Genomic DNA, 15353 nt, shown 5'->3' on the forward strand with positions numbered 1-15353 from the left:
GCAACTGACTTATCAAAGTCACCTTTGGCACTGTTTACCTTTCTGTAATTTCCATGATAAATGGGATTAAAAACTGTAGAGCGGTGAGATCTCTGCATTCCTCTCAACCTTTTACTGTTTTTTCCATTATAAATAACTTAAGTACTTTCCACTTTCATTAACATAATGTGTCACATTTATGCTTCCACGCGAAAGGTCTTAAGGAGCCACGCACCAATAGAAACGTGGAGGAAACACACACCCAATCACTAGCGACCTGGACGTCAGGTGCTTACCTGACGTCGACGTCACAGATTTACGTCCGGCGCAAACTCGGGTGCCCCTTTATTTCTCCTCCGATCATCTTTTGACGTGTTTGTGCACTTTGAGAGGAGTCCGCCGGTGGCAAATCGAACGGGTGCACGGGTTTGTGGAAGAGAACACACACCTGTTGACGTAATGACGTCACAACCCAAGAAGACGTGCATTAAGCTGTTTACAGATATGTCAATGTTGACTAATAAAAAAAAAAGCTTATTGTGATGATTTCACAATACGAAGAGTGCAGTTTGTTGTCCTATCACGCTCGGTTGTGTGTTTTTTTTTTCTTCCTTCTCAACACGTCGTTATCACCTGTGCAGGTGATGAGTCAGACTCGGGCAAACGCGTTTCTTCCACTCCCACGGACACAGGTAGACATCAAACCGGTCGCGTCCCAGGTGAGTCGACAGCCATCACAAAGCCAGAAGGTTTCACATCTCTTCCGACGGTAAAACAACCCCCCCCTGAAACATACAGGTGAGATCTCAGACTTTCATCCCCCCCCCCCCCCCCCCCCCCACAGATATTGTATCTGAGCTCCTTTGTTCGCCGGGACAACAGCAACCAGTGATGCTGCAGTATTTATTGCATGCTTTTATTTCAGATGTATGAGTCTTTCTTGCATTTTGTGTGTGTTTGTGTGTGTTCTGCAAACTATTTTTAGAATCATCATAAGCAAAAGCCGCTTAACAGAAAATGTTTTACCAAATAATAGAATAGCATGAGATGAGTTTTTTCTTAATCTCAAACGTAATTTTGTGCCAGGTATGCTTAATGGAAATCGTAAAAAAATATAGAGAAATGTAGGCTACGTATTGTGCATTAAATAAAATATTTTTTAAATGTGAATTATGCTGCATTAATAAATGTGCAGGATCAATGGTGTGGCAACAAGTGGCGAGCGAGGTTAATAAATGTAAAAAATTAATTTGAGAGATTTAGATACGAATCACCGGCACTTTTAAACGAGCCTGGGCCGCGTGTGATGGAAATGCTGTCATTTGGGAGCTTTCCGAGGGGCCCCTGAACGCCTCACGTGTGCAGATGTTGTTCTCCGGGTGTGACCTTAAAGTCCTAAAAAACCGAAGCTTCTCGTGGAGCTCATTTAGAAGCGGATTGTGAAGCGTCTCGGACTTCTCTTCTCTCTCCAAACAGTCGGTAGGTGAAACGTTCAGTTGAACATCGAACCGATTTAGTTTTCTTTATATTGTTTTAGTCTCTTTTTTTATTAACTCTCGTCCGTATTTTTGACGAGCGTGTTTTTACGCCGTCGATGTTAACGTTTTCTCTGCGTAATATTTAGTTTATTTCGAGTTTAACTTATAGGAAATGTGTCATTTAACGGTAGTAGCCTACTTCTCCAAATGAGTCACACAGCGACCACTGTGTTTCCTCCTTTTATGTTTAAATACACTCTCATTGCCAAAAAAAAAAAATGCAGATTTAAAAGTGTTGAGTCATCTAATCAGTCCTATGATGGAAGGAACCAATGAGCATGCAACTCTTATCTGCGGTGAACTCGCATGTGTTACTAATGACAACAGTGATTTCACTTCAGAGCCCCAGTGGACCAGAAGAACATCACAGCTTGTCTCATTGTGCAGACCGATGCCGAGCAACTTTTGAGTCTGTGTTAAATCACACTAAATCTGGGTCCCTAAAAAAACTCTCAACAGGCCAAGATGGAGGCGTGCATCAACAAACCAGAGGTGAAGAGGAAGCCGAAGCCGGTGAGAACATTTAAATACAAAACAATGAAGTTGGAAACCCCATATATTCACACATTTATACACACGGTGCAGGAAACACTAACTCAGAAGGTCTCTTCTTCTGTGCCCGCAGCCCAAACCTCCCCCGAAGCCTCCGCAGGTACCGTAGCAGGAGAAACGAAGCTGTTGCCGTGAGCCCTCATTTTAACAGCGTGACTCTCGGGACGCCTTCACCACCTCTCTGAACTCTCCTCGCAGACCAGCAGAAACGACCCGGCGAACTGGAAGAGGCCGACCCCTCCGGTGCCCCGGAGGCCTTCTGAGGACGTAAGCCTCGCGCCGTCGGGCCATTGGTCCGCTGTGCCGTGCAGCTGTGTGTCCTCCAACATCTGGCAACGTTTTAGCAAATGAGTTGGTTTTGGGGTTTAAATTGGAGAAAGTGTCCTTTTTTTTCAATGAGGAAAAGGATCAATTAATACATCAAATAGTTAGTTCTGGTAACGCAGCAACGTAATTATACTATTAATTGAATACTTCATAACTAATTTACAGGACATGATAATCTGCCTTTTCCTGTAAAAACTCGCAAAAAGAAGAAATGTTTTGATTTGGGTTTTTTTTTCTGTGAAGGAACTGATTCAAACACAATATCGGAAGCAAAGAGCAGCAAACAATGAGGTATTTAACGCAAATGTTTTCATTTCCATTGTTCATAGTTTTAAGCGGGACAGATGGCGAGGAGATATGTAAAAAGTGGATGATTTGCATTCTGACTTTAACCGATATCCTGCTTATTGTTGCCTCCACACGCTTTGTGCATCACGGCCCATTTTAAAATAATGTCTTTTTTATCTCCTTTTTAAATCTGAATCAGGCAAATGGGAACGTGATGCAAAGTCCTGTGATTCCACCCAGACCCACAGAAAAGGTACATTACACAACAACAACAACAACAACAACAATTCCAACAATAACTGCGTGAACATGTTTGTTTTTCTAAATTAAATTAGTTACACAACGCGTTCCTGTCATAAACGTCTTTTTGTCATCGTTCCCTTCTGGTCTTTCTCTTTGTGTGCAGGAACAAAAAGACGCAACGACCAGATACAGTCATCACAAGAGGGTACATGCAAAGACACACACACACACACACACACACACACACACACACACAGAGTGTCTTCATACATTTCTGAAGGACTGCTCCTCTTCTTCATCAGAGCCAGTCTGAAGTTCTCAGTGATGAAGTGGACCTTAAACAGGTTTGTGCTCATCGTGCCGGTCCGACCGGATTCCTGACGCGTTCGTTCAACGCCGTCCTCTCGATTGTCGCAGATTGACGATCGCTTCGTCCGGACGGGAATCTTTCACCGGAGCCAGAAGGCGAAAACGCCCTCGTTCACCGTGAGTGAGGATGTTTGGGCTGTGTTTCCTCATTGGGAACTTGGAACCTTTCCATCCCTTCTTTTTAAACAGAGTAAATTATAACATCATCAAATAATCAATTTCACTTTGTTCCACTGATGAAAGTAGAACTGCACCTCTCGTCCAAAGCTATTTACAAAATTCACATGAACATCATTTTTTGGATGTCGATACAAAGTATGATTTGCTCACAACGTGTTCCTGATCAAATCATTCACTGGTAGCGGATCAATGAATCCTGATGACTTTTACATTACACACAGTACATGAGACGCACTAACATGAATGAATGCACATCAAAAGCCTGAACAGGATCCCGTCTAGCAGGTTTGCACACATGACACATGACACACACCTGTGTGTCTGGGCGTGTACACACATGACACATGACACAGACCTGTGTGTTTTGACACAGACCTGTGTGTCTGGGCGTGTACACACATGACACACACCTGTGTGCTTTGACACACGAGGGTGTGTATCGCTGAAAGTCAAAAACCCTTTTGTACCAGGGGATATAAATACACACGTTGTGCAAAGAGCCGCACACAAAACACCGTTGTTTCTGTTTCTCAGAGTCACCTGATCAACGACAACGACAACGGAAAAAGAGACGATGTCCCGACCAAACCGACGCCTGGCATCAATCCGGTGTGTGTGCGTGCGTGTGCGTGCGTGTGTGTGTGTCTGGTTGTGACCTGTGAATGAATCTGACGCGGCGCTCTGAGAGCAGTTGTGTAGTTTAAGTTTGTGTTCATTTAAAATGGGGGGGGGGCAGTCTCCCTGTGATGGCGTCGTAGTTTAACGCTCCTCGACTCCTCCTTAAGGATCCCAGCGCGGAGGAAAGGGAACAAGCCGCAGAGAGAAGGAAGCAGGAAAGGAATGCAGACCCCAAACAGGTGAGAGGTTGGAAACGCTTCTGTGAACAAATGGAATCTTCCTCCTTTTTTGAAGAATGCGATTCATTAAAAAAGCGCACAAATAAAAGCACAATCGTCGCCTCCAGTGAACATTGTCATTTAAATAGTCAAAATAAATCCTTCCGTTCAGGATATCGGAGGTCTGCTCGCCGGAATGTTCCGGAAGACGCCCAAAGAGAAAACGAGCCCCTCTGTGATGGTAACACACCCCCCACCCCCTTCTTGATACTCTGATCACATGTCTGCCCCCCGCTGATGGTTTTTTGGCGTCGCCAGGTGAGCGAAGCAGGTGAACCCGAAGACGCAGCAGAACCAGCCGACGAGGTGCGTCTCCACCGAGGACTCGTCACGGGTTTTATGAGATCTCACCTTCTGCAGGGAAACAAAGTCAAACACTGATCGATACTGATCGATTGTGGGCAGGAACGATTTAATGAATGAACCTCTGTGTTCACACGTAGAAAGAAACGATGCCAGTGGACCCTTTGTGGAGGTGTGTGTGTGTGTCCTGTTTTGTGTATTTGTACATTAACTACATGTTTAACTTTCTACAGGAAAAAGGAGGCTTCTTCTCTGGCATCCTCAAAAAACCAGTTAAAACAGCAGATGAGACACCTGCACAGGTGAGACATGTCTTCCTGCTCCGTAACAAAAAACAGGATGACCGTTTTTTAACTGTTTTTTTTCTTCGGTTCTTCAGGACCTTCTCGTGGTTCCCGGCGAGCTTTCAGCCAGCAGCGACAGTCTGTCTGATAACGGCGACAAAAAGGTGAGACGTCTCCAGTCGGTGGACACGAAGACGTCCAGCCAGGGTTTCCTAAGTGTGTGTGTGTGTGTGTGTGTGTGTCTGCATCAGGAGAAAGGAGGAATATTCAGCGGGATGTTTAAGAAGAAATCAGCCCAAGCTTCTCAAGCTGACAAGGTGGGGATGATGCTGATGTTCATCTTCAGCCATTCGATAATATCACCCCACATTCTGCCATTGGGTTATTTTTTTTTTTATTGTAAAAATCGCTTCAGGATGAGAAGTCGCTGCAAACGGAGCCGAGCGGCGGTGCCGAGGCGCCGCCTGAGGACGACAGGAAAGTAAGACACGCCCCCAAACCCGCACGCCGCGCCCAATGTGGAACTAGACAGGATGTCCTATTTGGGATGAACGTGTTTAATAAACTTGATTTATGCGACCAAAATGAATTGTACGGATGCAACTGTTCGTTTCTTCGTGTGAATCCTGCAATAAATGAACTGTTAGACTGAAGATCTTGCTCAAGAAAACTCCGCGTTCGCCTCTGATCGCCCTGTTGACGCCCTGTTGCCATGGTCACCGGGAGGAAACGGCCTTGACGAGGGTTTTTTTCTTTTCCTCTCGCAGCAGCACAAAGGAGGCGTTTTCGCTGGAATGTTCAAGAAGTCTCCCAAACTGTCGGACGCGGCCCGACTGGACGAGGTGGAGCCTTTGAGCCACTCGGCAGCTTCCAGATGTGAATCTGATGAATTTCCAGATGTACTGAACGTTTAATAGCCAAAGTCATTTCTCTTTTTTCAGGGGAGTCTCTCGGCCAGCGATGACAGTCTGCACGAAGCCGCCAACGCGAAGGTGGGTTTGGTCGTGAAACTTTATTCCCCTTTTGGGCTGTAAATTAAATAAATAAATGTTCATTTGAACATCTGCTCGTGTCTCAGGAGAAAGGAGGAGCGTTCAGTGGACTCTTCAAGAAGTCCTCCAGCCCCTCAGACTGTCCCCCAACAGATGAAGTAAGAAGTCCTTACCCACAATGCACCTGGGCCACCATTTCAGTTCGGGCTCTGGGGGCAAAATAAATCCACGAGTTCTGATTTAGTCTTTAGTCAGGAGTCGCGGGAAGCCCTCGTCACCATGGCGATATTAGTCACTCCTTCGTTTAATTCATCTAACATCGTTATAAGAACATCGCTCACTGTCTGCACGTTTTAGGACAAAGGAGGAATATTTAGTGGGATGTTCAAGAATCCGCTCAAACAGAAGCTGCCCTAGAGGTCAAAGGGACAGTAACAATGCTCACAGAACCTCTTTTCTAATAATCAAAAGTAGCAAATTCTCACAGAAATCGCGATACATTTTAAAACAACAGTTTAAAATGTCTTTGCCGGAATTATTTTGTAAAACAGTGAAATACTGAGTAGTCCCAGGTAACTTTTTAAACCTTTTCACAGGACCGTTCTACTCACGGCGAACTTTCAACCTGCACCGAGAATTCACCTGAGAACAAACAGGTCTGTGGGACGAAATCTAAGATTAAGATTATCAACGACTTGAAACAACTCAACAAACCTTTCCTGTGTATTTTGATCAGGAGAAAAGTGGAGGTTTGTTCAGTGGACTCCTCAAAAAGACTCCCAGATCCCCGAGGGAAAGGACAAAGTCCCCGGTGTGTGTTTGTGTGTGTGCGTCTGTGTGTGTGTGTGTGTGTGTGTGTGTGTGTTCCCAAAAAGTTCCCTTTTGACAGCTTTGATAAATCAAACATTCCCACGTTTCAGGAACGAGAAGCTCAGGACGAGCTGTCGAGCAGCACCGACGATGTCTCCGAGGGCGTCGCCGCCGCCGCCAAGGTGAGAGTCCGAGCGTCTCCACGCGACCTCCTCCTCACCAACGCCTTCTTCTAACCCTGACCCTTCTTCTAACACCTGACCCTTCTAACCCTGACCCTTCTTTTCCAGGAGAGAAACATTTTCAGCAACATGTTTAAGAAGCCGCAGAAACCAGCAGAGGAACCTGCAGCAGACGATGTACGATTCAGTCCTAATGGATATGTATTTATATATTGTGTGTATATTGTGTGTATATTCTTATGTATTTTTCGGGTTTGAACTCAGGAGGGGAACCCAGAGAAGCATGTATCTGGTAGCTGTGAGGATCTGTCCGACGCCGGCGGCCCAAAGGTACGTCGCTTTGATCAAAGACCAACAGCCGGTCGAAGGCCTCCTGTGCTGCGTCGAGCTCTTTTCAAAATGTTCAGTTACTGTTAATGTCTCTTTTTTGTTTGTCTGAATGCTTTGACCTTATAACGTATGAACTGCTTCAGGAGAAGAAAGGCGGCCTGGCCGGATTCTTCAAAAGGTCGTCCAGCATCGACAACCTGTTCGACGAGGAGAAAGGAGGTCTCTTCAGTGGACTCGTCAAGAAGGCTCCCAAAGCCTGTGCAGATGCTGCAGAGGTGATTGAAAGAAAGCAAGAGATTGACTCTGAGAGGAAGTGCTTCCGTGTGTCATGGCTCATCCCTAAATCTGTTCATGTTTATAACGTTGATTTTCCAGGACGACCAAAAAGACCCGTCGGCGAGTAACGACGACCTGTTTGAAAACGGCAACACAAAGGTGCAAAAACTAGACAATTCAAACCTGCAAGTGGTGTTTTTCCCTTTTAGGTCCCGTTGACATGTTGTGTTGATGCACGTTTTCAGGAGAAAAGCATCTTCAGCGGCATGTTTAAAAAGAGTGCTAAGCCGGCAGAGGAGACCCCAGCAGACGAGGTATCCACACCCCCCCCCCCTCCCCCCTCCCTCACCCACGTTTACACGCTATGGCGCCATCTGACTGCTTTGTGTTCACGTTTCTTTGTGCGTTCAGGAGTCATGTGATGATAAGACGCCACCGGGCAGCCGAGAAAATCTATCAGAAGGACACGCGTCAAAGGTGCAAATGTTTGACGATCGCCACCTCGGCCTGTTTCTTCTTCTTCTTCTTCTTCTGTGGTTGAGCATTTTGGCGTCATCGTGCGGACGCCTCGTGTGTTTTCAGGTGAAGGCCGGAGGGCTCGCGGGGATCTTCAAGAAGTCTCCTAAACCGGCTCATCGCTCGGTCGCCTCCAACGTAACCAAATCAACTTCAACCTTTTTGATGATGATGATGATGTTTGTAAAGTAAACCTTTTCGCCAGATTACCCACAAGCTCTTGAGGTTTTCTTCTCTCTTCCCCTTCTGGCGTTCCAGGATCCTCTCAATGACTCGAAGGACCTGTCCGCCAGCTGCGACAGCCTCGCCGAGGTGAGGGCTCGTCTGAATAGTTTTTGGATTGGAAGCATCGAATCGAGTAGATGGAATAGTTCTCTACATTTAAGCCAAGGCGCCTTCCGATCCCTACTCGACGAATACGTCAATGACGAACAGTGATTCACTCATTTTTACAGGATGTTCCCTCGGAAATGTCGACCAGTAACGACAATCTCACTGAAGCGACAAACACCCCAAAAGTGAGCCTTTCATTGTGGATTGTGGTTCTTCCGTTGCATCCTACGCTGCATGTTTGGCCTTTTTTTTTTTTTTTGTGTGACCCTACGTGAAATGACTCTTTCAACAGGAGAAGAAAGTAGGCTTTGCTGACAAGTTCAAGAAGACGCCCAAAACGCAACAGCAGGTACGATGTTATTCGCACAGAGAAGCGCGAGAGAAGTTGTGACGTCAGAAAGGAAACGAGGGAGGGATGAAACCGTGTCCCGTCTTTAATGTGCAGGAGGACGAGAGCGCCAAGGAGGCAGACGGGCCGCGACGCAGGACGACCGTCAGGAGGAAGAAACGAGTGAGTCCTAAAAGACGTGGTGGAAACCTCCCACGTGGTTTAACGTGAACTCGCCTTCATGCTGACGGCATTGTCTTTTCTCGGGGACAAACGCATATTTTTTTTTTTTTTAGGTTGTGTCCTTCAGAATCAAGAAAACTCCTCCAAAAATACCCAAACTGAGTCAAAGTTCACCGGTACGTCCTCCTCTGCTGGGTCTCAACACTCACCGAGTGGTTATCCTGGTTTATTGTTTGACACAAATACACCTTTCCTTCATGTAAAAGTGTGCTTGATCCTCCTTTTTTTTAATTCAGATGTATTGGTCCTTATTTGCTTCTGTCTCCACAGGGTTCTGGAATGACGCCTTTGACTGAGGAGACTTTTGAGCTGCGGGAGCTGAACTCGGCACCGGTCAGCTTTGTGATTTCATTTGCAAGACCCTACGTCTCAGTTAGCATATATGTGTTATTCTGCCGTTTCATTAGGGGTGATCATCTAGTTATTTACACGTTTCAACTGAACCCCGTGTCCCGCTGGTTTTCCAGGAGAGCCGAGTGGAGCACCAGCCCGTCGAGATGGCAGCTTACCCCACCGAGGGAAACCCTCTGGAGAGCCAGGTCTCGGGACACTTTCACACCTTTTTTTGATGATTGGCATCATTTGTATCATCCAATTTAACATTGTTCGTAAGTGTTATGTACTTGAATACCTGTTTTTGTTGGAAATAGGATATTGACGATGATTTGATGGACTGGTGGAACACAGTCAAAGGTCAGTGTGACGATTTGTCATGAAAACCTACGGGTTTTTTTTACGCATTTGCTGCGTCATCTGACCGCGTTGCTCCTCCGTCCCCCAGGTTGGGCGGAGTGGAACGAGACGTCACATTTCCAGGAGGGTGACGAGCAGATGTGAGCGTGGTCTCTTTCCTCAGTAACTCACTATTTGTTTTCAGGGTAGTCGCTCGCTTTTCCCTCTGTGGCCCCGTTCCGTGAAACTGTGATGTCCCCAGGGCGCTGGAGCAGGCCGCCGATCGCGTCTACATGGCGGCCCGCCTGTTCGTGCGCTTCTTCAACCGGCGCGGGGCGTCCCTGCAGCACCGCATCCTGGAGCTCCTGGCCCTGGCCGACGCGGCGGACGACTTCCACAAGAAGACGGTGAAGGCCGCCGTGGGCGGAGGCGTGGCCAGCGTGGCGGGCAGCCTGGCGACCATCACCGGGCTCATCCTGGCGCCCTTCACCTTCGGCGCCTCCATCATCGTCACGGCGGTGGGGATCGGCGTGGCGACGGCGGGCAGCATCACCTCGGCGACCGCCAACATCACCGACGCGGTTCACTCCAACATGGACCGCAAGAAGCTGGAGAAGATGATCCAGGGCTACCAGGACGAGATCAAGGACATCCGCGAGTGCTTGGACTTTGTGCAGGTGAGGAGACCTTTTGGCATATTGCAATATTCAGGTGTTTCATTGGCGAATGAGTCACGATGAGTAAACATTGTTGCACTTTTTCCAGAATTTTGAAATTCTGGGGTGGCAAAAGCAATAAAATCAAATGTAAGCCTTTTAATTGGAACGCTGTCCCTACAAGTACACTGATTGAAACGGATGTCGCCCGCTGAGAAGGTTCTCACCCTCCTCTCTTCTCCCGTGTGCCCCTCGCAGGCCGGTATGGACACCCTGCAGGAGTGGGACTTTGAGAAATACTCCGAAAGCGCCGCCAAAAAGGCGCTGAACCACAACCTGAAGCACGTGATGAAGGAGGGCGGCCGCGCCGGGAAAGCCCTGATGATCAACACGGATAAGCTCATCAGCACCGTGCAGGTCCTGGGCGCCGCAGGCGGCGCCGCCAAAGCCGCGCAGGCCATCAGCGTCACCACGGGGGTCATGTCGGCGCTCTTCCTCGCCCTGGACGTCTTCTTCCTTGCCAAGGACTCCCACGAGCTGCGCAAGGGAGCCAAAACGAAGTTCGCCACCAAGATCAGGGACGTCTGCAAAGAACTTCAGGACGGCCTCCTGGAGCTGAACAAGGTGAAGACGCAACTGCAGAAGACCATGGACGGCATCGAGGTGGAGGAGTACGAGGAGATCAAGGAGGTGGAGGAGGAGGTGGACGACGACGATTACGAGTCGGATCCGAAGAAGCTGGCTGAACTGGAGCAGGAGCTGGACCTCCTGGAGGAGAGACTGGACAAGAAGGTCGACGAGGGGCTGAAGAACAAAGAGAAGGAGAAGGAAATGTTGATGAGTAAGGAGGAAAAGGGAGAGGCGGAGGAAAAGAAGGACAAAGAGGAGAAGGTGGATGCTAAGAACGAGGGAAAGACGGAAAGCCATAAGCCCAAAAATGAATCGCAGAGCAAGATTCCTGATGAAGAAAAAGAGCAAGAACATGAGTTTGTCAAAGCAGCCAAAGAAGAACAACCTCGGAAAGGAAAGAAGGACAAAGACGCTGAGAACCAAGTCACAGCTGGAAAGGAAAAGCATCACAGCAAGCGAGACCTGGAAAAAGAAGACGACGGAGCCAACAAGAAGGTCGGGAAAAAAACGGGGGATTCAAAACTAGAGGCCCGAGGGGGAAAAACATCGGTGAGGACGGGTGGAGAAAGGAACATGAGTCCGAGTGGCCCGGAGGAGGAGAGCGAGGAGAAGCCCGAGTGGAGGCCGAGGCACAAGGACGCAGCGGCAGGAGGTTCGAGGCCCACCAGGACCGGACAGGGGGGGCGGCCCGAAGCGAAAGGAACCGTCAAGGAGAGAGCTAGAAAGCAAAGTGACAGGACGCGGAGCTCCAGGGGGACGGAGGAGGAGGAGGAGGAGGAGGCGGGAGGGAAGGACAGGAGGGGGGAGATGGAAAGGAGCAGAGAGGAGCGGAAAGAAGGAAGGGACGCGGAGAGGGGGACGGAGGAGAGACGAGGGAGCAGGATCGAGAGCGCCAGGAGGAGGTTTGAGACTATGGGGGGTGGAGAGGAGGAGAAGGAGAAGGGCAGAGGAAGTGACACAGCGATGAAAGGAAGTGGCAAAGGGGCGAGAGGAAGTGACCGAGCAACGAGGGGAAGTGACAGAGCGATGAGTGGAAGTGACAGAGCGATGAGTGGAAGTAGCAAAGGAACAAGCGGAAGTGACAGAGCGATGAGTGGAAGTAGCACAGGGACGAGCGGAAGTGACAGAGCGATGAGTGGAAGTAGCAGAGGGACGAGCGGAAGCGACAGAGCGATGAGAGGAAGTGACAAAGGGTTGAGGGGAAGTGACCGAAGACCTCGACCCACGCCAAAGGCGCTGCTGGAAGACGGTCTCAATATTTAGATTTTAAAGAAGCGGCTTAAACACGAATCGTCATGTGTTTTATTTAATAAGAGGCTGCCGGGAAAATAAAAAGTCAATCAATCTGATTTACAGGTTGGCTTGTTTTTAAGTTTTATTTAGTGTAAATTAGTTAGTGTGAATAAAGTTTACATTTCTATGAATCTAGCAAGTGTCACTTATTTGTATGTTTAGACTAATTTTACTAATGTTGTCTTTGTTTTTGTGGAAAACTGCCACAAAATGTGAAAGAGAGGAAAAAGCTGCATTTATTGACTTTTCATAGACTTCCACTACGTTTCATCAGTTGCACATTTTAAAGTCGTACAGTAGGATTTTAAGAATTTCTTTCTTTTTGTCTTTTTTGACTTTGAAGTAGATTTCCTGCAAAGTCAATGCAAAAAATGTCAAATTGTTGAGAGTGCTACAATGTTCTTAATGTCCCATTTTATTGTTGTGATGAACATTTTGCATTTAGATATATTTTCTGTATTCTGGTCTTTCGTGGTTAAACTACACGCTGTAGAGACCGTATTTTTTCCTTGTTTCCTGCACTTTAAGCAGGCGTGTCGGTTAAAGGGTTTTATGTTACTTTGGTGTTTCTGGTATGTTGGGCTGTGGTTCACTTTGTTTGTATTTATAACTGGTGGTTGCAGTTGTCTCCTAATTGATCTGTTCACTGTACCTTTAATTATTATTTGAGTTTATGCATTGTTTATATATATATATATATATATGGTGCTGGTGTCTTGTTGAACAAATACATTCGTTTCCACAACTTGACGCTGTTTCTGCTTTTTGGTTTTGGACAACAACTTTATTTTCACACAAACTGGCTGATTTGAGACTTTTTGGATTTTAGAGAGATATATGTGACCGCCACCAGGAGGCAGCAGAGAGCTGGACAGCGCGCCGTCAATGGGAAACGAGGACAAACTGCTGCGTGACGTGACTAATTTGACCAAATTCAAATTCCGATTTGAATAAAACAAATGATTTGAGTTTTAACTCCGAGTTTGTGCAAGCACAGCGGTCCAAACAACAACAACAATGTGTAAATGGTTGAAACACATTTATGAAATGGGGGCTTTACCATATTTTACACAACACGTAAAAAACTCTTAAGGTTTTCGCTACAAATACCAACTCGTTTATAATCTAAATGCATTGTTTTGTTAGAATTTAAACACTGATAAAGCAATGAAACGAAATGAGGGAAAAAACTATGTAAAAGTATCATGAAAGAATAAGAAAACTAAATATTTACATGGAAGGATATATAGTTAAAACTGTTGATAAAGCTTTTACATTGAAGATTTGTTACTGCAGTAAAGTACTTTTGCAATTTCTTTTCATTAAATATTTGGAAAAGTAATGATTAGATATTAACTATATAAAAATAAAAAGAATGTTAATGCAAATAATATGGTTTAAAATAATAAAAGGAATAAAAGGAGGGAAAACTAAAGTGAAAAAGTCAAGCTCCCTGCACAGTAACATTTTTAGAGTTAATTTTCTGGTGTTGGACAAAAGTGTTGAAGTGCAGAGTTGAAATCACACTGCAAAAAGTGTATTCGACTCTTACAGAGTCAAGTGTACGAAAGAGTTGGAGTCATCATCCAGTGTCAAGATCAGATTCATTTGCAACACTTAGTAGAGTTAAATTAACTCTGTGTGCGCCAGGAGCCACAGGGTTGTTGGTTCGAACCCTTATTTACCCATGTTCCAGCAATACACCTCACCCTGAATTACTCCCTGGGCTAAAATGTAAACTCCATGTGTTAGAAATGCAACATAAGTTGCTTTTGATAAAAGCATCAGCTAAATGACGTTGTATTCAACAATGAGCAGATTTATTTTGACACTTCTTTGAGTGTTGATTTAACACTCAGGTTGGGACAATAGAAACACCAGCTTAGAGTTAAGATTTAACTCACTACAAACTGGTGTTGAGAAACTAACGCTTGAGTATTGTTAAATTTCCACTATATAAGAGATAGAATTACCTCTATAAAAGTGTTATTTGAAAGTGTTTAAAAAGTGTTACATTGACACTGTGGACCCCGTGGGACACTTTAAACGTGTTCAAATGAACTCCAATAGTGTTCATTTGAGTCTGTCCATTTTGCTGTGTGTGGGTTTACTGGGATGTTTACTGCTGTTTATTACTGTTCTCTAGTGTTCTAACACAAATATTCATGGAGGTCACAGAAGTCTTTTTTTTTTCCTTCCCCATGAAATAAAAAAAGAACAGGAGCAAAGTATTTGGTGTGGCTATATTTAACGAAGGCGCAGCTGATATGAACTTATCTTTAATCCTTATCTTCTCTTTTTATTTGCCTCCCGGCGACTCGAAATCAAACTACGTTTCGGCTTCGCGTGTCACACGTGCAACTATGTGAAAATAACCAAATAACAACCAAATAGGTTCATGTAACACAGGAAAACCGAGAGGGAACAAGCGGTTTGGACCTGATCAGCCTGACGTCAGCTCGTCATTTAGTGAACGAGGAAACGTCGAATGGAAGAACACAGCGTGTGTGTCCGTGTGTGTGTGTCCGTGTGTGTGTGTCCGTGTGTGTGTGTCCGCGCGGGTCACGTGTGCAGCAGAGACCGGTTATTCTCTCCACGCGGGAGTTTCACCGGTACTCGGTTACAGCACGTTCAGGAATGTTCTTGTGCCACCGCACCCCGTTAATTTGACCACATTGTTTACGGGAAAATTAATTTAAAAAAAATATACTGACAAATAATGACCTGGATTGAGACGCTGATACGTCAAATCACCAGGGCCGTGGTAGTGGGGGAGGGGGGGGGGGGGGGGGAAGTGGACCTGACAACCCAGGGCGAAGAGGGCCCTTTGCTTGGGGGCCCACTGACATTGAGAGTATACAGAGCCCAGAAAGTGGTGCTATACGCCGCTGCAAATCACACCAGTGATATCATTCTGTACATTTATTTTATGTTAAACCCATTTCTATCAAATACATTCAGGTACTTCTTCTTTAAAAAGCATGAAGGGAAATCACACACTCTGTCTGATTTGCGTTGGTCATTTGCATCGCGCCTCGCTCGCCTGCCCTGGCTACCATCCTGTGTGTGTGTGTGTGTGTGTGTTGGGTACAAAGAGAGAAGCTTAACCAGGAGCCGCGGCACAGGTGCAGCC

At 46.3% G+C, this 15353-nt stretch overlaps 2 protein-coding genes across 2 annotated transcripts in view; one reads left to right on the forward strand and one right to left on the reverse strand.

Annotated features, from left to right (window-relative positions):
• Positions 1-15353, reverse strand: part of LOC119206994 (uncharacterized) — a gene marked incomplete at its 5' end in the record, with an annotated part of 242444 nt that overhangs the window by 55714 nt on the left and 171377 nt on the right. The gene's annotated exons all lie outside the window — the stretch shown is intronic.
• Positions 1389-11701, forward strand: apold1a (apolipoprotein L domain containing 1a; the record flags this gene model as incomplete). Its single annotated transcript, XM_062557823.1, has 41 exons — positions 1389-1458; positions 1977-2030; positions 2143-2169; positions 2268-2336; positions 2640-2687; positions 2884-2937; positions 3091-3132; positions 3230-3271; positions 3345-3413; positions 4011-4085; positions 4262-4333; positions 4485-4553; positions 4631-4678; positions 4909-4977; positions 5055-5123; positions 5211-5276; positions 5375-5440; positions 5727-5801; positions 5901-5951; positions 6038-6109; positions 6548-6607; positions 6688-6762; positions 6872-6943; positions 7052-7120; positions 7208-7273; positions 7417-7548; positions 7649-7708; positions 7795-7863; positions 7961-8026; positions 8132-8203; positions 8324-8377; positions 8521-8583; positions 8691-8747; positions 8844-8909; positions 9023-9085; positions 9240-9302; positions 9437-9508; positions 9620-9662; positions 9751-9802; positions 9904-10318; positions 10556-11701. Coding segments are annotated over exons 2-41 (3966 nt in total), but the record flags the coding sequence as incomplete, so codon positions are not given.

The sequence above is a fragment of the Pungitius pungitius genome, chromosome 15 (genome assembly GCF_949316345.1).
Source record: "Pungitius pungitius chromosome 15, fPunPun2.1, whole genome shotgun sequence".
NCBI lineage: Eukaryota > Metazoa > Chordata > Actinopteri > Perciformes > Gasterosteidae > Pungitius > Pungitius pungitius.